This window comes from Fundulus heteroclitus, chromosome 10 (genome assembly GCF_011125445.2).
Source record: "Fundulus heteroclitus isolate FHET01 chromosome 10, MU-UCD_Fhet_4.1, whole genome shotgun sequence".
NCBI classification, from domain to species: Eukaryota; Metazoa; Chordata; class Actinopteri; order Cyprinodontiformes; family Fundulidae; genus Fundulus; species Fundulus heteroclitus.
Genome location: NC_046370.1, coordinates 1005704 through 1028475, shown reverse-complemented (window position 1 = coordinate 1028475; position 22772 = coordinate 1005704). Strand labels below are relative to the sequence as shown.

At 39.2% G+C, this 22772-nt stretch overlaps 1 protein-coding gene across 1 annotated transcript; it reads right to left on the bottom strand.

The window, feature by feature from the left end:
• Nucleotides 1-308: 308 nt before the first annotated feature.
• On the bottom strand, nt 309-15227 carry LOC105926726 (carbonic anhydrase 4). Its single transcript, XM_021316773.2, has 17 exons — nt 14723-15227; nt 14560-14611; nt 14417-14443; nt 14145-14321; nt 13900-14045; nt 13716-13805; nt 12259-12325; nt 11716-11885; nt 9966-10071; nt 8435-8467; nt 8174-8350; nt 6442-6596; nt 6266-6355; nt 5271-5318; nt 5077-5164; nt 4813-4976; nt 309-777 (listed from the first exon to the last, which is right to left on the bottom strand). Exons 2-17 carry the CDS (start codon nt 14609-14611, stop codon nt 622-624), a joined length of 1746 nt encoding a protein of 581 aa, XP_021172448.2. The 5' UTR covers nt 14723-15227; the 3' UTR covers nt 309-621.
• Nucleotides 15228-22772: the final 7545 nt, after the last annotated feature.

Sequence of the window (22772 nt, the reverse complement as noted above, 5' to 3'; positions counted from 1 at the left end):
AAACCTTACTTACCAGTACATTTATAATAATAACTTGTGCAATAAATTCAAGAACATAAAAGGTTCCACAGCGTAAAATAAGAAGAGAAGTCACAGTTCAAAGCTCACAGAAAAGTATATATATATATATATATATATATATATATATATATATATATATATATATATATATATATATATATATATATATTATAAGTTACAAGAACACATCCCAATAACTTATAGAGTGACAGAGAATGCTTGTATGTATAGATTAAAACAGAAAAAAACACACAGACAAAGGATTGTTGTATTTATTTTATATTTATTTGTACTAATAGTTATTAATTTTATTGTTAATTTATTAATAACAAAAATTGTATAACAGCATTTAAAACAATAATACACAACGCAGAACCTGCTTTACAGATTTAAGAAACTAAAAAATTTCATTTCTATTCACTGTGCAAACAACAAAATCATAAAAATAAATTGTAGACACGCAGACATTTTAATGAAACATGGATTTCAAAATCATGTTCCACCTCTCAGGCACTTAGTGTCACTCAAATAGTATGATGATGAAACGTTACATTCAGTTTTGCAAGCATACATTTTTAACTCTATATTTTATGACTGATATTAAAAGAAAAGCACGCAGAGACATGACAGCAGCAGAGAAAATAGGACGGGTCCAGGGACTGTGGCTGCAGCCGTGGTATAGACCTTCCTGGAATGAAGCGACTGCCTGGGTCGGAAGACATCGTGATATCCTGCGTTTGTCGGGAACATCGCCATCTGATGAAATCAAAGATAAAGTTGACTACATGTTTAATCAGACTATTTTTACGGATTTCACATAATATGTCAGTGAAGTGTGATGAAACAGGGAACATGTATCAAACAAATGAAGAGAAGAAGGTGCGACTAGGCAAAGATTAGAAAAAAAAATGAAATGGTTATGCAAAAGCACAGCCATGACCCATCCGCCCACCCTCCTTACTATACATTATTATATTAAATAAATAAATAAATAAGTATTTCCCTTTATAGTCCCACAGACGGGGGGGGGGGGGGGAGCCATCCATTAGGGAGCAAGGTTAGGAACCATGACAATGGCACTGGTTATAGATGTATTTCTAAATTTCTTAATGTTCCAGTGAGCATTTTCTGGTATAGAACATCTTTTTTTAACCATAGGCCAAACACAAACATCTACTCCCTGCCAGAATCTTGATGATGTTGAAGTCAAAATAATCAGGACTGCAAAAGCCCTTTTGCCAAGTTTTAGAATAAAAACCATAACTTGTGTGTGCCACCTGAATGGCCTCAATGAACACTGCACAAGACTCCACTGCTGAAGAAAAAGCACATTGGAACGTGTTTGCATGGAGTTAGTCTGATCAGTTATTGGTCAGTTCTTTGGATGTCATCATCATGTTTAAAGTAGAAATGCACATGAACCACAAAATACCATACTGACTTATTTTTGGAGGTGGGATCATCGTGATATGAAGCTGTTTTTTTGGAATATTGTACCGGCAGATTTCATATAATTAGTAAGTATTAAGATATTGTTGACACACTTGAAGGTGAAACAATGATGGATTTATTCAGCGAGACCCTGAACACAGCAGAGGCAACTCTTGATTGGATTCAGAGAGGGTAGATAAAGTTCCTAGAATGACCCAGTCAATTAAAGTTCTCAACATGAATCCTTTTGAAAATCCATGGAAAGAACCACAGACTAAAGAGTTCAGAACCTTTAAAATGTGAAGACGGTTTGTGAGGAGGAAGGGGTCCAGATCACACCTAAGCAGCGCCTGCATGTAACTAGCTCCTTCATATAGAACGTGACTTGAAGTAGTCTTTAACAGTAGGTATTTAACGACTTTCAGTAATTAGTAATTAAACATAATTTGTTGTAAATTCTTTGCATGTGGAGTCGTTACTTAACATCTAATGTGAATTTTACATCATTAGAAATATCTATTTCTAATGAATATTATGTTTAATACTCATTTTTACTTCTCCTCTTCTGTTTTGATAAGTAAACTTCTACTGGAAGAAGAAGTTACGGCCTTCGTGGTCAGACCCATACCTCCCTGGAACAAAACAGAGATCAGAATGAACTCGTCTCTTTGCACTGTTTCTGTTGTGTTATCAGGGAAAACCCAACAAAAACAAACCTCCACCAGCAGAAAGGGGGCTGTGATGTCATTGCTTATAGATTAGAAATTGCATTATTATCTGTGACATAGCTTTGACACGTTGCTCTGTAATGATAAGAGCTGACTGGAAGGAGCTGATTACAAAGATTGGAGATGTTGCATTTATTCAGGGCCGGCTCATTAAGTCCTTAATACCTGGCTTTGTTTAAAGCCTTAAATCTGAGTTTTATTGCCTATGTTACATACTGAAAGGTCAACATATTTGTGTCTACTTTTGGAGACTTGAAAAGCTGAATGAAATTTAAGACAGGGTTTGTTTCTTTTGTAATTTGCTACACTGTGATTCTCATCAGCTTTCGACCGATCTCTCTGCCTCGTACGCTCGACAATGCGGCACGTGCGGGAATGCTGCCGCCACCACCATTTACTGACGGCGTCATTTTGCAGGTGATAAACTGTGCCTTTTGTCTAAATAGCTAAACAGTTAGTCATCAAATCAGATTATCTTCGATATCTTCGAGGACATTCCTTTTAAGTCCAACATGAATACGGCTGTCATGCGTCACGTGGAGTTTCCATCCCGTAGTTCCAATTTGGCATTTTTGCAGAGCTTTTCTTGTCTAATTTGGCAGCTTTTTCATGGATATATACAGAAACATTTTGCAACTTGTAACCTGTTTCCTGGGATGTCATTAAAACAAGTGTATTTGTTCCTTTAACACAGCCTGTGGACACCGCTCAAGTTAACGTTGATGTAAACACTGAAACACTCTAAAACGCATTAGGAAATCTCATTATACACCTGTGGTGTGCAGCCATGTGTGGATAATAAGGATGCCAAACAAATGGGAGCATTACTTCAGTCCTCCCCGTGCGTTACTACAGGGATCATCTGCTCTGCTGTAAAAAAACAACAACAGTGACACAACTCACCCAACCACTTTCTGAACTACTTTCAACTACTTTTCAGAGTCACAGCCAAGTAATGCTTACATCTGTTGCATCTGACTCAGCTTTTTAATGCCCAGAACTACCGATCAAAGACATTCAATCAAGCACAAAGGTTTTGGCAGCGCAACAATTTACAAGCTTGTCAGGATTTAAACAGATTTTAGATTAGATTGCACAGTGATCAGCTGCATATTATTTGATTGCACAAGGCTTTATTACAAAGCCTTGGTAAGATACTCAAATCCTCTTGAACTTTTTTTACACTTTGTCATGTTAGAACCAGCAATTTGAATCAGTTTTATGTGTATTTTCTGAAAGAGACCATCACAAAGTCGCACCAAACTGTAAAGTGAAATTTAAAAAAAGACTGGCTTCTAGTAAATTAATGAAATGTTTGGCATATATTTGTGTTCAGCCTCCTGTTAATTATCCCTCTGCCAGCTTTCACATCTAGAGGGAGTTTTTGCCCAACCTAGGACATAAAATAGCTCAGCCTCAGTCAGACTGGACTGAACTAAGAGATGAATAGGTTTTGATCTGAATTATTCTGGCTGGATGTTTCTGTGGGAACCCTGTTCTAGTCTCAAGTCTTTTGCAGCCTCTAACGAAGAAATTTACCAAGTGGACTCTGGTTTACTAACTACAACATTTCTGAAGTGCAACTGGTTGCATAGGACTTTATTTAGGGATTACACAGTAAAGGGGGCTGAATACAAATGCACGTCCCACTTCAGATTATTATTTCAAAAAAGAAAAATTTGTGTTGGTCTGTCATAAAGAACCTTAATGAAATACAACAAAGTGTGTTGTGGTGTGAAAAAAATGTGGGAAAAAAATTAATTATAATTTTATACCTAAAAATATTTTTGCAATATGGCTGCACTAACACAAAAAAAGCAGCTGAGTTAATTTAGTTGAGTTACATCCTAAAGAATAAGCTGTGAAAGAACGCATTCAATTGACTCTTATTACCAGACTGCTATTAATCAGTCTGGTAATAGCAGTCTGCAGTTACGTCTGCAGGGATTCCCCCCAAAGAAAAGAGTGCAGCCAACATCAAGTTGCATTAAACTGGCTTCACAATGATTAACTCCTGCAAAGAGTATCGCAACTGAAACACCAGTTTCCTGGACCGCAAAGAACTTCAAGGTGAACACTTCACTTCAAGTAAAGCAGGCTTCAGGGAACAACATCCAGCAGGTACAACACAGAACTCTGTTGCCACCAGCGCAGAGCTTGCTCAGCAGCCCAAGATGCTGCCACTAGTTAAGATTAGTTAAGATTAAAATATTCTCTGAGGGGAACTACTTCCACCCATCTAAGAATAGTCTGATTGTGTGTATTTTCCAGCGTTCTGGAGCACTGTGTTGTAACATTCATAAATTTAGACCCGTGTATTGCAAAATCCACAGTTTTTAACCCCATTAGGAACCTGTGTTCAACCTAACCACTAGGGGTCGTAACAAGATATTTGATGGATAAACAGAGGCCAACAACTGCAGGACAAGAATGTGTCACCAAAATTCTGGGTTTGACATCACATCAGAAGGGATAAATCGTCAAAAATGTGATCTATTTGTGAATTAATGCCTTTAACGCTTATGCCATGTGTTTGTTTTAACTGCTCAAACCTTGTATCGCAACATTTTTCACCATAATTCTGACTACGTGTTCGAGGCGCCATATGATAAGGATAACGCGTGAAACATACCAGGTCGTGGTCCACCTTAACTGTTTCTTTAAAGACTGTCCAAATCACCGCTTCGTTGCACAAAGGCGTGGTGAGGGAGCCACTGTAGCGAAAATATGATTCACGGTTCACGTTGCCAAGCAAGTCATCGATAGCGATCTCCTCCGTGACCTCAACTTCTGAACCTGTGTTAGAGTGAAAAATGCAACAGATGGGCAGATAAATGTATATCCTCATCCTGTATCTTTTTGTTTCTGTTACATAACGAGGCCAGAGCTGACTCACTGATGTTTTTGATGGCTGATAGGTAATGGGTCAGTTTTTTCCATGCTTCCATGTTAGATCCTGTCGATTCTGTCGACGTCGGCGCCTCCTAAGTGGAAAAATGTGATGAACAATTGTTGGACTCGTAATAGAAACGACTTTGGATTCTCATAAGTGCAGATGTTGGGATTCAGCTTTGAAAAGACGTTACTTACTGTTCCTGCAGTGTCTGAGTGGGAGGAACTTTTGGAAGACCCCGGAGCCTGAAAATGGATATTGAGAAAGTTGATTAAACCGCCTTGCTCATTTGTTTCTCACATGAATCAGAAGACAAAATGTAACTTTACTTGATCAATTATAACTGGCCTATTAATTACACATTTCTTATTGTATTGTACGATAACACTTGAGGTTTGTGATCAGCTTTGACATAACAATCAAAGATCGTATCCCCAATGAGGAAGTCAAAAGAAATCTGACACTGCTTCAGCAAACTATTTCCAGAAATTATTTTTTTTAATTATCTCAATGGATCATTTAAAGAAAATATGCTGTTTCCTCTTTATATAACTACAATCTGCATCTGTAAACCGCCCGCGGCATGAACCATACTGGAAATCAGATAACTAAAAGAATGCTATGTACTGTATACAATGAAGGTTAAATGTGTTGTCATAATGTTTTGTGCAACTCTACATCTAAAATGTCGAATGTTAATGTTTACAGTCAATATTCTTTGGATTTTGTCCTCCTTCAGATGGATTCCTGACAGTACAGCGCCATTCGGGTCATGGTGGTCAGCTGTTTAGGGATTCTGTTGTGTGTTTTTGCTAAACTTTAGTTTGGCCTTTGCATTTTTTGTTTTGTTTTATATGGTTTAACGTCATCTCTGACTACACAGTCAGCATGTGTATCCAGGCCCCATATGGATTTTGGTAACGTTGGAGAGCTATCAAGAAGATCTGGGCCCCCAAAAGTCTTTTCTCATATGATAGAAATTTGGGTAGCCTAAATACAGCTCATGTGAAAAGAACTACTTTGGCCTTTTTGGGTCTATATGGGGGTCACATCTACAGAGCCCAGTCTGTACCCAGAATTATCCTGCATGAAATCCATATAGACAATTAATATGGAACCACAAAACTCATAGAAAGTCCAGTGAGGGGCCTATTTCCTGTCCCAATGGGCCTCATAAGTCTGTAATTATTACCTCAATAAAAAATCCCAAGACTGCCAGGCCATCAGAATGCTGCACTGCCTCTTCCAATGTTAAATCCTTCCTCTTGTTCACTATGTGCATCTGGACAAAAGAAGTCATTTATTTGTATAAAACAATCAAAAGAATAAATACAGCTTTGACTGTGGAAACTTTTGGCCTGTGACTACCTCCATCGGGTATCTGTGTGAATCCACGGTGTGCTCTGAGCCCTCAGAATCGGCTGCGTCGGTTCCCCAGTGGAAGTGGAACTGAAGAGTTGAGTATACGTGTTCCAACCCTCCTCCTGACACCTCCACCAAACCATCCTCTAGTATGCACTTCACTGAAAGATCAAAAACACATCATGCTGCAGTAGCTTTAGGTTTATTTGAGTGGGATAGTTATAGATTTTTAAGTTAATTTCTATTAAATGGTTCTGAGCAGCAGTAGCTAACATTTGGTATAAATCCAGATCAGCTGGACTAGGACGCTGAAGTTTACGACTAGTCTGAGGAGAACTTGGAGGACCGAAGCTGACTTCTACCATCTTCGTAAAGTCATCGCAGTTTATAGTTTATAGGAACCTTTAAACTGCTGCCATCTTTTAACTGAGTGGTTATTTACAAGGAAGCCGATGGTGATTTAGCAGAGAATAAAGGTAGGAGGCAGTAATGAGCTTCCTGTGTGAAAAAGGCACTGCAATCAAATGTTTAACTTTTTTTTTTTTTTTTTACAACACTTTACTTTTAGGACAGAGTAAAACTGAGCAGAAATGGTGCAATGCGTCTTAATAATCTTAGTCGGGGAAAAAAATAGATGAACAGGTCCTATGGACGGGTTCTTCCTAGTTAAAACGCTTGTCCAAGAGACTTGTTCAGTCTGAGGAGTTAGAGGTGAAGGAATAGGGAAAATGCTGGTTTGAGACAGTAGTAAAGGAAGCCATTTTATGGAAAGAAACCAGCTGTGGTCCGACAGGGATGTGAGCAACCAGTTTTAATTGTCATCGTTAAACGTGTTGATCCACGATGCGAAGGTAATGCTTCTAAGGCTGAGTTTACCTGGAACTTCTCAGACTGTAGCAGCCCCTTGGACAAGAGACAAAACATTTCAACAGAGAAGAACCTGTCCAGAGGACATACTCAACTGTTTTTTTTTGTGTTTTTTTTTATCTGACAATTTTCAATTCAATTAAATTTTATTGATATTGCGTCAATTCACAAAATGTCATCTCAAGGCTCTTTCTAAAGTCAGACTCCATCAGATCCTCCAGGTTGGTCAGAAAGTTTCCTCTCTAAGGAAAGCCAGCAGGTTGCATCAAGTCTCTCCAAGCAGCATTCACTCCTCCTGAAAGAGCGTAGAGCCACAGTGGACAGTCGTCTGCATTGTTGATGGCTTTGCTGCAAATCCCTCATACTGAGCATGCATGAAGCGACAGTGGAGAGGAAAACTCCCCTTTAACAGGGAGGAGAACCTCCAGCAGAACCAGAAATGCTCCGCATATTTGTTTCACACAGGAAGATCATTACTGGCAAGCAGCCTCCAAGAGCAAATAGACATCAGCTTCTCTGTAAATAACCATAAACGGAGACGGTTTTCCGGTTTATAAAGTAGCATTTGCATAAATCTCCTTGATGTTTTTGAGATTTGTTTTGAGACGGTAGAAGTCTGTTTTGGTCTTTCTCTTCTCGGGCTTGCCTTTAGTTTACGAATCGTGTCGAGTAAATTTAGTCAACTAATCTGTATTTATATGAAATTACGATTGTTTGAGATTTATTTACTGCATATTAGCTGCTTAAAAACCTCACTTTAGAAACCTTGAACTATTCCTTTTACCTTGAAAGTTGCTTGTAAATTAATTTTATAATAGACATTTGACCGTCTACACAATAAACACATCCTTAAAGCCAAAGAGATCCAAACCTGTGTGGCCTGTGTTGGTGATAGACTTTATGGCGCGGTTGTTGTCGAAATTAATAAAATTGAAGGAAGTAAGGTGTTCATCCGCCGTGGCGCTTTGAGTGTCGATGTCGATGGGAGACTGGCTATCACCGCCACAGTTGGAGTTAGGCAGTTCGGACCAATGATCCGGGGTGTGATCTGCAGAAAGTTTTTAATAGAATCTGCATGTCGGTCCGCTCAGGAGTACTGTAAGAAACTGTATTTGATTTAGTTGCTACATACCACAGTGGTGATCATCATAGCACCATGGATGAACTAAAGAAGAAACAAAAACAGACAATTTATTAATGAACACTTTTATAATCCAATACAGTTCTGGATAGAGGTCTAAATACAGCCCCTGTTGTCATGGGAACGGATCAAGAAAGACTGCACAACCTAAATCTCTTTATCTTTAAATTAGCCAGAAATGACAAAATGTCTTATTTTCCACCTCAGTGTATAATAAAATACGTTAACTTACACTAGAGATACAGGCTGCTTGGAGAGTCACACACTGACAAGATTTTATGAGCACAAACAAGGTCAAGGTCAACATTTTGACCTGTATTTTAGAAAAAACATTGGTACAGCTGAACGAATGAGATGTTTTCTGGTACAAACTGGCTTTTAAAGACGGTCATCATTGTTTTAGCTTTACTTTAAAAGCACAATTGTTACCTTTACCATTTGCATCTACTTCACGAGCAGATTTCAAATGTCTCTGCACCTGCTTTGTTGTTGAAGCATTTGGTTGCCTCACTTAGGAGTTTTCAGGATCACTAGTTTAGCCTCCGATGTGGCTCTTAACAAGACAATTTTTCATTAAAGACTGGAAAACTTAGTCGTAACCAACTTTTTGTTTGATATATGCTGGTATCCAACTCACAACGACCATACAACTAAGCGCTGTAGGAACTTTTACTGTGAGGGTTACATTGAAAAGTACAATAAGTATCTTCATACATGGTTACCAAATGTTTTTACAATATCTCACAAATGTTTAACTGCTGCTTTTCTAACTTCCTGCAGCGGCGCAGCTGGGCTGTACATTAACATGAACAGGAAGTTGTTCATTCAGCTGTTTACCCCTACAAAAATTAAACAGGTAACAAAATAAAAAAAATAAAAAAAGGTCTTTGTTTGGACTATTTGCGATTGAAATCCTCTAAGCCGCTACGTTCTTTAGCCATAAAAAAGAGATGCAGCCCTCATTTCCAGCAAAACGGCCTCTGAAAGCTTTCTTCAAACTGTTTGGATTTTTACATAATATTACATAAGTGTTTAGACATTTTGTCCATATTGAAACTGGCATAGCTGAATTTGGAGCAGTGTTGGTTTGACTGAGGCCTCTTATTTCACCTTCAAACAGATTTTACCCACATCCATCTGTGTGACTTGATTACATTGTAACAGAGGCTCATCGAAGGTTGTCCTTTCATTTTGTGGTGTTTGGTGTCATTCTGCTGTATAATGTTGACACTGGGACTAACAAAGTCAACCATCGATGTGATCCTGAACCAAACCGTAACTGCTCTCAACAGACTAAAACACTATTTGCAGTAATTTTGTGCACTTTATTGTACTTTATATGCTGACGATGTGTTTATTTTACAAGACCCAAATTCAAATAATTGTTTCCCTATTGAATTTAATGCGCAATATTCTAATTCCTAAATGTCTTTGAAAGCCAATCTTTCTATCACACCCACATTAATGATGTTTGACTGCAGCCTTCTCATCTCACTTGTATGTCTTTGACTTTTTCACTCACCTTCAGGAAGAGGAGTTGCAGGGGAGGCAGTGATTTTTCGACCATTAAGAGATTGTGAAGGTCGGTAGTTAAATGAGAGTCCTGTCTTCTCTGGAAATTTCTGAAGCTGAGAACACAAAACGTTTAATTTAATCACTGTTTCATTATACAAGTTGTCTGTCAATGTCCATAAATTTATATGTACAGTTAAGCATCTGAAACCCCTCAGGCGAACTCAGTTTTGTGTCAACCATGAGAAATGCTGGTTATAGTAACCCCCGGGGACAGAAACAGTTCTCAGAGCAGGTTTAGCATTTATTTGATACTACTTTGTTAGAATTTAAAAGTATTGCAATCAGTTGCTGGGTTTTCCATTCAAACCAAAATACAGAGCCTCCAAGAGTCTTCAGTCCTTGATGTAGCTGTCCTGGATTGTGGACCTTTGGCACATGTGTCCCCTTCTTTCTCTCACCCCTATTTCCTGCCATCTTAGCGTCAGATAAAGGCCACTAGTGCCAAAAAAAAGGAACATATTTAGAAAATCTCAATAATGAACTCTTCTTCAATTATTTCCGTCTGAAATAAACTGCTGCATTTCTTCAATTGTGGGCTATGGAATTTCTTTTTTACTTTTTACCTCACTATGCGTGGTGGCAAAATAAACATTTGTCCTCATCTCACTGTGTTTCTCTTCTCACATGGCTGACTGTACATAAGGGCCTTCTGCTTTTATTTTTTGTTTGTTTTTTCTTACTTTTATTTGCAATGTACTGATCTGATGCACATACGCTACTTATATGGCATGTCTCCCATTTGTTTACAGTTTTGAAGGATGGGTGTCTGCATCACGTCATACGTACGCCTCAGGAAATCCGGAAGTTCATTCCTGACCTGTTGTTCAACTTATAATTGTAAAAGATGTTGATTAGTTAAAATAAATAATAAATTCTTAAGGTTGGGTTACTGCATAAATGTACTAAATGTACTAAAAGAAACAAATAGGTCTTTTTTACTCAGTTTTTTTAAACAGATTAATTTATGAGGTCAACCAATAAACGTAGAGGTTGTCATTCAAAAGCTTTAAAGGTGCTACGGGAACCTCTCGGCAAAAAAAAGACTTCCAATATTTGCCAACAGCAAGTAAAAGCTCTTCTTCCTTTGTTTTCTGTGACTGCTTAAACTTTTTATTCTTTCTAAAGAGTTGCCGCTGAGTTGCTGTTCAGCCAAGCACCTGCTGTACAACGAGACTATCAAGGAAATGCCGTAGAAGGAAATATGGGCACCTCATCAATCAAACTTTTATCATTTGACAGGTGGATCAGGTAAAGATGTTTATCATCCTGCAGCACTCGGATACTTCTGTATTTGTTTAGAGTTTTTCTTGTCACAGTCACATGTGGCGTTCCAGAATAAGCTTCCCGTCAACGGAAGGGAAAAAAATTTAATCGAGCCGGACTGTGAAACAGAAATATCAAAGCAGACGGTTGCGGGTACCAGTATGTCTGCTGGAGCCTACATGTTATATGCTTGAATGCGTCAGCGGCTGCTTATATAAAAGATGTTGTCTCCACGGGTCAGTTCATGGTTCAGCTGCCTGGAATGACTAAGCGCTGCATGAAGTGATAGAAATGTATAAATCCTGCAGAGATAACGCCTGTCCTGTCCAGCAGGTTGCCTCCAAGCTTAGAGGGCAGCAGGTTCGCTTAAATGTCTCCCACTGCTTTGGCCCAACACAGCCTTTTCCTTCACTGGCTCTGGGACGTAGACTTACCAGATCTTTGTGGACTTGGATCGGCTCTTGAAAGAGCGTCCACACGACAGCCTCATCGCACATAGGTGTAGTCAGAGATCCCATGTATCGGTAGAACCTAGAGAGGTCCACATGCCCGATCAGATCACTGAGGGAGATGTTGTGGTTTAGTTCCGCTGTATGGTTGTTTCCTGTGAAACAGAATTTAAAAAATAATACAGAAAAGAAGAATAAAACACGCTAAGTTGAGGAAAAGCAGTGCCTAATGGTTATTAAAGCCGTCCGATCCATAAGCGGAACAATTTTCAAGACTTTTTTTTTTCAAGAAAAAGCAGACACTAAAAACTGAAACCAGTTTGTCAACAATGACAAAAGTATTTGTCATTGTTGCGGGTTTTACTTTTGGCACATCTACATAGACCAAAGCCCATTAAGCTTGACATTTACACTCAGCCGTAGTGACAACAGTTTCCACTTTAGACTCTCCCCCAGGTCAGTAACAATATTTAAACAGCAAACAGTGGAATCCAAACACAACAACAACAAAAAAAAACAAAGCCTGACCTGTGATATTTTCCAGGTACGATGTGAGCATTTGCCACGGCTCAGACATTTCATTCTCTTCGGTTGCCTTTAGGAAGAAATCATCTAGTATCAGAAATGTACAATGTTTTTTAAATGCAGCTTTTTTTAGATTCTATAGCAGACAACACTGTTTTCAAACTAATGTTTTGCCTAAATTACACACTTTGACATTGTTAGATCTATTTCAAGGGAGATCAACCCCCTCTTACATTTTATTAAGCCCCTCAGTAATCTGAAATAATTCAATAAAAAAAAAAAAACATGAGACTGAATATTAAGCTCATTTCTGTGTGCAAATTATTCAGTGCAGTTTTTTTTATTATATTATGAAATGAAAGGAGCGCAGCTCATGCTGACTTAGGGGACAAGCTTAGGATATTTTGCGTAAAAAGTGTGTGGATGCGGAGGCATGTAAAGTGCAGATGTTCACTATTTTCTGCAGAGTCAGTGGCTACAGACCCCAAGGTGTCATGTGGCCTTCAGACTAGCTCAAGAACCATGTGTAGAGAGTTTTATATAAAGGGACTCCTTTATGACTATGAGTATGAGTGTGATGCAGACGGCCACTGGACAGAAAACCAGTGGTTGCATGTTCTCTGGAGGGACAAATCAAGTCTCTTTTTGATTGATCAGGTACAATGCTGTTTTTCAGAAGTGTCTTTGCAAAATGAGACACTTTGGAAACGTTCATGTCCTCAAAGTTTTCTCATGAAAATGGGAGACTTGTTTTGGCTAAGACTCCTTCCTGTCACAACAAAACTTTGCATCATTGTACAAAACAATGTTCGTAAGGACGTAGTTGAGTGAGTCCTGACCTCAACCCAGCAGAACACCTTAAAGAGGAATTAGAGGCAAGACTACAAGCCAGGGCTTCTGGTTTAACGTCGGTGTCTGACCTGAAATATACACACTCTGGAAAAATTGCCAACATCATCACACTTCAGACGGAATTTTTACCATTAAAATATGGGTCAATATGCCTGTGCAAACCACAAAACAACAAACAGGCTTAAATCTTTAGCTCAGTTTTTCTGAACAAAGATGGTTTGACACCTATCCAGGACACTTTCTCAGCCATTCATCTTAAAAAAACCAATGGTTTAAGCCTGTTTATTGGCCAATACCTTATCAAGACCTGCAGTTTAGGAATAGGATTCCATTCAAGCTCATAATTGTGTTTGGGGGAAAAGTTTCTACTCCAACATCTTATGCGCCAGAATTAAAAACCCAAATGTTTTGTTGAAATTGACTCAGAGTCAGGACCTGATCCCGTTTGCAATGCACTCTGAGAACAATGTAATTCCCCCCAATTTGTGATTCAAAGCACAAAAGAAACATGCTTGCTAATAGAGACACTTAATCATGTTACTTCTGCTGAGATAAGAAACTCTGAAAAATGTTTCAGTGGGATAAGCATGATAAAGTCTGTTACTTACATTTATGAAAAACCCAAGAACAGCAATTCCATCTTTGTGTGATAAAACATCCCCTCCAGGAACATCTTTTTTTTCAGTGACTATGTGCATCTACAGATAAAAAGAGAACACATGAGATAATAACCAATTAGTGGTGAATCAAGGGAAATATTAGGACCGTAGAAGAGATTTTCTAGAATTTTACCTCCATCGTGTATCTATGGTCATCTACTAAATGCTCTGAACCCGAGCCATCCTTACTCCAGTGGAAGTGAAACTGCTTTACAGAATACTGACCGCTGAGTCCACCTCCACTCACTTCAACTTCATTATCTTCCATGTCGCATTGCACTGAGGCAAATATGGAGAAAAATGGAAATGGTGACCATCCTGTTTTAGTTCGATGAATCCTCCCGACACTTTCCCATTTTGGTTTCCCACATGGAGTACCTGAGTGTCCGTTGAAGGTGATTGTCCTGATGGAGTGCTGAGAGGAGAAATTGACGAAGGTGAAGTTATCCAGCTTTGGGTCAGTGGTAACAATGCTGGTGACAATATCGATTGGAGACTGGTGATGTTCTCCACAGTGAGATCCATTTATTTCTGCCCAATGCGACGGTGTGTGATCTGTGGAAGACCGAGATGCCTTTAGAGCTGCAAAAGCACACTGAAAACCGGCATCCATCGTAAAAAAAAAAAAAAAGGAACCATTGTTTACTTACGGTCACAAGTGTAACACCACTCATTGGCTAAAATGAGAAAGAGCGAACATGAATGTTGAAGATTTTTCTGTTTAAATCGCCCGCAACAAAAGTGGAAACGAATAAATCCAATAAGCATGGAAAATATTCAATAAAATACTCACTTTTTACCAGAGCCACCAGAGTCAGACATAGTACCAGCCTGAGGAGATCCATCTTCAAATGGACAAGAACACGTTTAAATGACAAATAATTATCAATCCAGTTATTTCGTCCAGATTTTATAAAACATATTTCACCATTTTTAGATTAAGGTATTTTACTTACCTCACTGACCCAGTCTCAAATCTTCAAGTCTTCACAATATCATATGCAATTAAAATATCAGCTCAAAAACTTGCATTCATATAAGAAAGGGGCTTATAGCCATGAAAAGAGTGAAAAGATGCTCCAGGATGAGTCATGATAAATATATAGACTCGGAGGCTGCTTCACTGGGAGGGGCTCCTCTGTGTATACAACACCAAACTATGATGGAGGAGAAACGAACAAGTGTTTTCTAAATAGACGCTGTTTAGAACAAGCCGATCATATGTCCAAGTTTGCTTTTCAGATCTAAACAACAGCATGTTCTGAGGGCATCTGAGCCCCGGGTTGAAGTTGTGCTTTCGGTTGCTTCTTTGATGAGCCGCATCTGAAATTCAGATTTAACTATAGTTTTATCATCTCTTTTTACAAAACACACTGATATATCTGGACCAGACGCTTGATTAGGTACATCTATCTACGACCAGGTTGGACCTGGACCCCCACCCCAACTTATTATAACGAGGAATGTGGAGCATGTTATAAAGTAAAGTTATAGATAGGGCTGGACGATAATTCAATGACTATATATATATCGATCGATAGATGTATTAAAAAAAACGGTCAATAAAAAGTACAATAGAATAACAGTTTTCCTTCTTTATGCATGCTAGCCTATCATGTAGGTTACGACTACGGTCCATACATCCTCCCAACCAATCACAACGCAGACCCAGGGACCATGCTCCGTCCCCTTCAAAGACTTTAGAGAGCACGTGTTCTTTTTACTTTTTTAAAAACTTGCAATTTTGGTAAAAAGTTCCTTGAATAAAGGGTTGAGTTTGAATTCATTATTTGTGCGTTCTGTATCTAGAAATAAGTCGTTAAGCAACAGCATAAAATGTCCAGGGCTGCACCCAAAATGTATGTTATGAATTTGTTGATAATTATCGATATCGATCAATATGATTTCTATTTTATCAATATGCTTTTGTTTCTATATTGCCCAGCCCTAGGTATACTTTGATATTGGTTTAACAAATAAGGAAATGCTAAATCTATTCAGCACATCAGAATCAAATCCTCCCACCATCCCCAACGATGAATGAGGTCGTCCCAAGAGGGGTGAACTTTTTGCCGTAGTGCATTGTCCTCCTTTAAGGGGACATCACAAAAAGCTGTACTTTGGTCTTAAAGCGATGGATATGGTCTTCTCCAATATTTGGGTGGGCTGTGGTCTTGGAAAGAACATTCATTTGGTACTAACGAGGTTAAGGTGTACCAAAAGCATTACTATCTGAATGATGCAGCAGAAATGACGACGCTTCAGGCCAGGCAACCTTTTTTGACGTTATTCTGTAATATGGGTGAGTTTCCTGTCTATAAGCAGCAAGAATGACAACTGGTTTTGGTCTTGTCCTGATCTAGTCCATTTGTTTCAAGTAATTCAACAGTTTCTAAAAGACTCAGACTTTACAATCTTAAAACAAACACGACTGGGACCAGCTAAATAATCTGCATTAACAAGCAGCTGGACCAGTGGCTGGTGAGAGGATAAGAACTGTACACACAGAGGTATCTTTGTGATTCCTAGGTTTCTCTAGATGTCGATTTTGTCCTGATATTAGGCATGAATGAGATGAATTTGCCTTGCAGCAAAAAGATTCAGGGTTCAAATCCAAACCTGCAGAAACAAGTGGTTATAGGCCGTGGATGTTATCGCACACAGCGCTGAAGTTGTAGCTCATCTCTTTAGATTTGGCTTCCATGGGGCCAAACTTTCTTGAAATCTTTAAATTAGACTAGATTGGTCTCAATCAATAGTTATGCGAGTTTTCTTGAGGTTGTGTTTAGTGTTGCTTTGGATTTTGCTGATTTTCCCATTGCCCCTCACTGGCCATGTTGCTGATTGGCCTCTCAGCTCTGATCCCTGATGGACTTTGGTATAAAAAAAAACTACTGGGAGGATCCAGTGTTGTCTCTGAACTGGAGTGCTGACTAAATCATTTTCATATTTGTTCTAATATAGTTGAATCTATGACAAGAAAGCATACAGAAAACACACATTTTATGGTAGAGCAGATACTTTTCTATTACCTGACACCATGTTAGATGTTTTGAAGAGGACTTATATGTCTTTGAAGTGTTGGCTTTGGTTTTTGATTTACTTTCTTTAACACGTTTTCTGCAGATCCTGTTTATCTGCTGAAATTTGTTTGTCTTCATTTTTAAGCATGCATAAATTGGATGGAAATGTAGGTAAAAGAAAAAAAGCAGACAATGTTCAAAGACAAAATGCGACACTTTGAAGACCCAGATTACATCCAACGTCTGGCTCCTTGGTAGAAACGCGGCAAAAAAGTTAAAGATGTTTTAAAACTTTTTGGGCTGCAATGCCTTTTTTTAATTAAAATGAAATTGTCATTTTATTATCCTGCCTACATCACTAAAATCCTGCTACTGCATTCCTCAATTCCTGGGATTTAACCCTTTTCCTGGTCTAGGTGAAGTCTACAGGCTCGTTTTCTTTTCTCTGGTGAAAATACTTACATAAACTCAGGATAATGTAACTAATTTCACATCAATCTCTGGCTTTCAGGAATTTATTTAAGCTGACATTTTAACAGGATGGAATGAAAACAAGACAAATTCAAATACCTTTTAAAGAAAACTTTGGGTTCACACGTTTTAATTTATTTAGGGTTTTCTCTGATCCACACAGGGTCAGATATTTGGTCAAACAACCTTTAGCCACAAATTCTTTGTAGGCGTTAATTGACTTCTGGCAGAAGTCGGGCAGGGTTAGGGTTGGGGTTAGTCAGTTGTTTTCACTGGCACAGACCCAGCTTTTCAGCGCAGATCCTATGGACGACCTCAGAGATGAGATCGAGCTGCTGGGAAGGTACGGAAGAAACAAAATGTTTCTTTGCTTCATCCGTTTTGGGAGCATCTACCTGCTGATATGATATGAGCTGAAATGTAAGAATCTGGAGACGGCCTTCCTTCTTCCTTGTTCATTCTGCCGTGTGCAAAGCTCAGTACCAGCGGCAGCCACCTGGCCCCACAGCATAATACTGCCACCATTATGCTTCACAGTTGGATTATTTGAAGACTTTAAAGGTAACGCTACTGCTTCATAGTCACGTCTGTCTTTTGCAGTGCCCTACCAATGGCAGGTTAACACCCTGAAGGCATGAGGCCTCCACCATCATGGCTGACAGTCGGTAAAGTGTGGAATGAGGTCGTCTTTATTCTCATTAACACTCGGTCATATGACACCAAACCAGCTGCATGCCAAACGACCAGGTGTTTGATACTTCCTTTCTTGTCACACTGGGGAAAACGTGTTATTATATATGATCATTGGGACAAAAGACAGAAATACCTTGGCATCTGGTTCCAAGGGAGTATATGCCAACAATACAATACAACAATATACAATACAACAATATACAATACAACAATATTATTCATGGAGCATAGTCTAATAAGAATAAGCTTTTAATGTGCAGGTAGGTCTGCAAACTGATACCGCAGGACATTACACAAGCCATTTAAAGAGTGCTGGCTGCAGGTTACATAAAAGGAAGACAAAATGCTGTGCCTGACTTGTATTTACACTAATCACAGTTTAGGTATACTGATAGAAATGTCTTTAAAAGGAACTAGGGGCGTTAGCTTACGCAACAGGTCCATTTTAATTACAAGGAAACACTCCATTGCAATTTAGAGAACAAAAAAAAGCTAATTGCATGTTTATAAGTTTGTCGTTTAAAAAGAAGAATATTGTGTTCAACTCACTGCTTCCTTTGTCAAGGGCTCACATGTTTGACTCTCTGAAAATGTGCAGGCTTCATTTTCCACACTGTGATTTTGTCACACGTTGTATTTATTAAACACGTGGTATTAGACGTTAATAATTGAGCTTAACTGTTGCTTGCTGGCAGTTTCCCCCGTACTTATTTTTCTAGTATTAAGCTGAGGTGCCGCCGTCTACCTTAATACATAATAGGAAGTCCCTTAATGTGCCTTTGTTTTACCTCTATTGTCTAGACTTGATTTTTTCCTCTTGCTGTTTACCTGTTAGAGACAGGACTTCTGAAAGATGAGGCAGCAACACTCAATGTTTCCACTTCTATTTATGTCATTTTTCCTATGTTTGTATAGACATCATTGTGCTTAATAAACCGGTTCTCTTGACCTTCACCCGGTGTCTTCACTCACGCTTCACCACACCCCATTAGCCCTTCAAAGGGAGAAAAAAAACGACAAGCTTTGTGTTGATCAAAGAGGGTAATGTTACACAATTATATAATTATTTGGAGGCAGTGAAAGGACACTGCTTTTCTCTGGGTTATTTTTAGTTTTCCTCAGTTCTTAATTGTGTCGTTTTGGCTCTGGGATGCACCTCAGCGAGCGATCCAGTTACTTTTATAAATATCAGTAAAATGCATTTTTATTCCTGTACAATCCTGTCAAGAACAAACTCAGAAGCTTTTTCAAATTTTCACTTTTAGCAGAGTCACTGACGGGCAGAGAGGAACGTTTGTTTCTGCTTTACACAAAGCCACCCCGATTTCCGAGAGTTGTTTCTATAGAGGCTACGTGCCCTGCCGCCCTGATAATCAAGAAGGCATCGAGAGTTAGAAAACGTTGCATAATCATCTTTCTTCTACTTGATTTAAAGTTGAAAGATACTTCGATTTAGGATAACTCGCACAGACGGTGGAAAATGCGAGAGACGAACAAGAAGGGGGGAAAAAAATCTTCTGTTGTGATCAACAACAGAAGATTAACAGAAGGTTAACTTTGTTTCTGATTTTGTTTCAACAGTTTTGCCACCAAGGTTGTGTTTACAGGTTACAGAGTTCAGCATAAAACAAAGCAGTTCCTCTCTTACAAGGTCGGTGAAAAATTAAGAATTACAGTTAGGTCCAGAAATATTTGGACAGTGACACAAATTTTTGTTATTTTAGTGGTTAATGAAAACATATTCAAGATACAATTATATAATCAATATGGGCTGAAAGTGCAGACTCTCAGCTGTAGTTTGAGAATATTCACATCCAAATTGGAGCAGGGATTTAGAAATTACAGCTTTTTGATACGTTGCCGTCTCTTTTTCAAGAGACCGAAAGTAATTGGACAACTAACTCAGAAGACTGCTAAATAAATAACAAGGCTGCATGGGCTCTTCCCTCGTTAACCTGTCATCAATTAAGCAGTTAAAAGGTCTGGAGTTTGCATTTGGAAGCTGTTGCCGTGAACAAACAACATGCGGTCAAAGGAGCTCTCCATGGAGGTGAAACAGATCATCCTGAGGCTGAAAAAAAGAAGAAACCCATCAGAGAGATAGCAGAAATGTTAGGACAGTGGCCAAATCAACAGTTTGGTACATTCTGAAAATAGAAGAGAGAACTGGTGAGCTTGGGAAATCAACGAGGCCTGGACGTCCATGGAAGACAACAGAGATGGATGATGGCAGAATCCTTTCTATGGTGAAGATAAACACCTTCACAACATACATTCAAGTGAAGAACTCTCTCCAGGATGTAGGTCAATCAGTATCTAAGTATAGCATAAAAAGGAGACTTGATGAGACAAAGGATTCACCACAAGATGCAAACCATTAATCAGCCTCAAAAATAAAAAGGCCAGAATTGACTTTAAAGAGAAAAAAAACAGCTGAAGAGGCCGGCCCAGTTCTGGAAGAGCATTCTTTGGACAAATGAGACTAAGATGAACCTGTACCAGAATGATGGGAAGAAGAAAGATTGGAGAAGAACTGGAACAGCTCATGATCCAAAACACATGTTCTGTAAAACATGGTGGAGGCAGTGTGACGGCGTGGGCCTGCACAGCTTCATGTGGCACTGGTGTTTATTCATGGTGTGACAAAAAACAGAAGCAGCCGAATTAATTCTGAAGTATATAGGGATTCACTTTCTGCAGCCAAATGCAGCAAACTCGATTAGACGGCGCTTCACAGTACAGATGGACAACGATCCAAAAACATACTGAAGCATCACTAAGGAGGAAACCTAGAGTTTGGTGATGTCCATGGTTTCCAGACTTCAAAAAAGGATTCTCAACTAAATGTTGAAAAGTAGCATTTTACTTAGGGTTATGTTTATTTGTCTATTTACTTTTGAGCCCCGGAAATGAGGAGCGCTTGTATAAGAAAAAAGTTCCTACATGTTTAATCATATATTTTTGTTTAACCCCTTGTACTAAACCTTAAAGTCTGCGCTTCAGTTACATTGTAGTCGTTTAATTTTAAATCCATCGTGGTGGCATACAGAGCGAAAATCAAGATTGTGTCACTGTCCAAATATTTCTGGGCCAAACAGAATGGAAAAAATAAAATTAAAAAAATAAAGCAGCTGTGAAATATCACAAAGTGCTCAAGTAGTTCATTTTGATTTGGACCCGCAAATCCTCTGAAAGAAAGCAGAGTTTTGATGTCGTGACCCTTTTTGCATAACAACCGGAAGCAGTTCTTGCATAACTGGCAACCTGGCCAAATCCCTCCTCCTCCCCCATCACCTGGCAACAACAAATACCAAAACACAATGACTTTGTCTAATTTGATATGTGTTTTTATTTTGGACTGCCCAGGGCTCTGGTCTGACAACATTGTTGAATTCTTTTGAAGAAACAGTTTGGTTTTACAGGAAGAGTCAGATGCTTTGTGGATGTTGTAGTTTGAAAATTGGGTTACGTGTTCACAGGTTAGAGCAATGGTTTCAAAAACTATGTCTTGGTATTGGAGAAAAACGGCGACTTCAGCATTATGCACATGACAGGAATCTAATGTAGGTGAAAGGGGCATTGAGGGACATTGCTGTGACCCTAATAATGTAGTAGAAAAATCTGCCTATGGCAACTAATTGTTAAGCCCATCTGTAACAAGGTGCACTCTACTCATTGAGGTGAACCCAAACTGGTTTGTAAGTAAACTGCAACTAAATGCTAAATGGCTTATATAGCGCTTTAACTAGTCCAACGACCCCAAAGTGCTTTACACGACAGTCATTCATTCATTCACCCCCTGATGGTGGTGAGCTATGTTAGTAGACAGAGGCGAGGCTTTGGGGGAATGTTAGAGCGGGGGATTGAACTGGCTACCTGCCATTTGCAGGATAAACTCCTGTGGTGCTGTCACCTCATGCAGCTACATGCCACTTGTCCAATAAATCTCAGAAGGTGTACGGGTTACCTGACATAAATCCAGTAGACATTTACGTAAACCAGCGCAGCCTTCGCTGCAGGCTAAGGTGGAGGTGACAGTCACCCAGGCACTTTGCATGTATGAAAGTTTAAGTGGCCTATGTTTGCTGTTCTGGCCTTACCGTTCTTTGCATCCTTTGCCGCTGGCGTCTGTGCTTACTTTGCTATGTATGTCTGAGAAAATCTTGCCACCCGTTAAATCAGCCAAATACTGGGTGCCCTGTAAGCGACCCTGGACACTCAAGAGGAAGAAAGAAAAGGAGGTACCCACTGAAAAGTATATGACCCGACCCCGGGGTTATTTCACCGCTTTGTAACTTTCGTTTCTGGCTAAATTACAGCTTTGTTTGCTATCTAGTTTTATGATTCAATCTCCGTTTTTTTTTCCCGTAGACAGAATATTTTTGAGAACTATTTTGTGGTAGATGTATCACTTGTTTACAGAATACGTCAAGGAGGTTCGCAAGATTAGTTTCTCTTAACATTGTAGTCAAAATTTAAAAAAAATCCATGTATTTAATCCTCTGTGGGGCTGCACACTGGCATTGGTGCATAGCAGCAAGAAGGTCCTGGGTTTGAATCCCAGCCTGGGATCTTTCTCGGTTTCTTGGTTTTCCCTGTTCAGGCGTGGACACTCTGGGCACTTCAGCTTCCCCCCTTAGTCTAAAACCAAGGCTGTTCGGCTGATTGGTCTCTCTAAATGGGAGCGTGAGTGTGCGTGCATGGTCGTTTGTCCTGAGATGGACTGGCGACCTGTCCAGAGTGGGTAGATAAGCAGATATAGATGATGGATGGATGGATTAAGCTTCTTATCTTCAGCACACATAGGGACACAGGAGAC

Excerpts from the sequence above, each read along its gene's own strand:
- LOC105926726 (XM_021316773.2), bottom strand. The coding sequence starts at position 14,611 with ATGGATCTCCTCAGGCTGGTACTATGTCTGACTCTGGTGGCTCTGGTA. Across the intron at positions 8,351-8,434 it reads CTATGATGATCACCACTGTG|ATCACACCCCGGATCATTGG; the intron begins GTATGTAGCAAC and ends AACTTTCTGCAG. Across the intron at positions 5,319-6,265 it reads TCTTGGGATTTTTTATTGAG|GCTCCGGGGTCTTCCAAAAG; the intron begins GTAATAATTACA and ends ATCCATTTTCAG.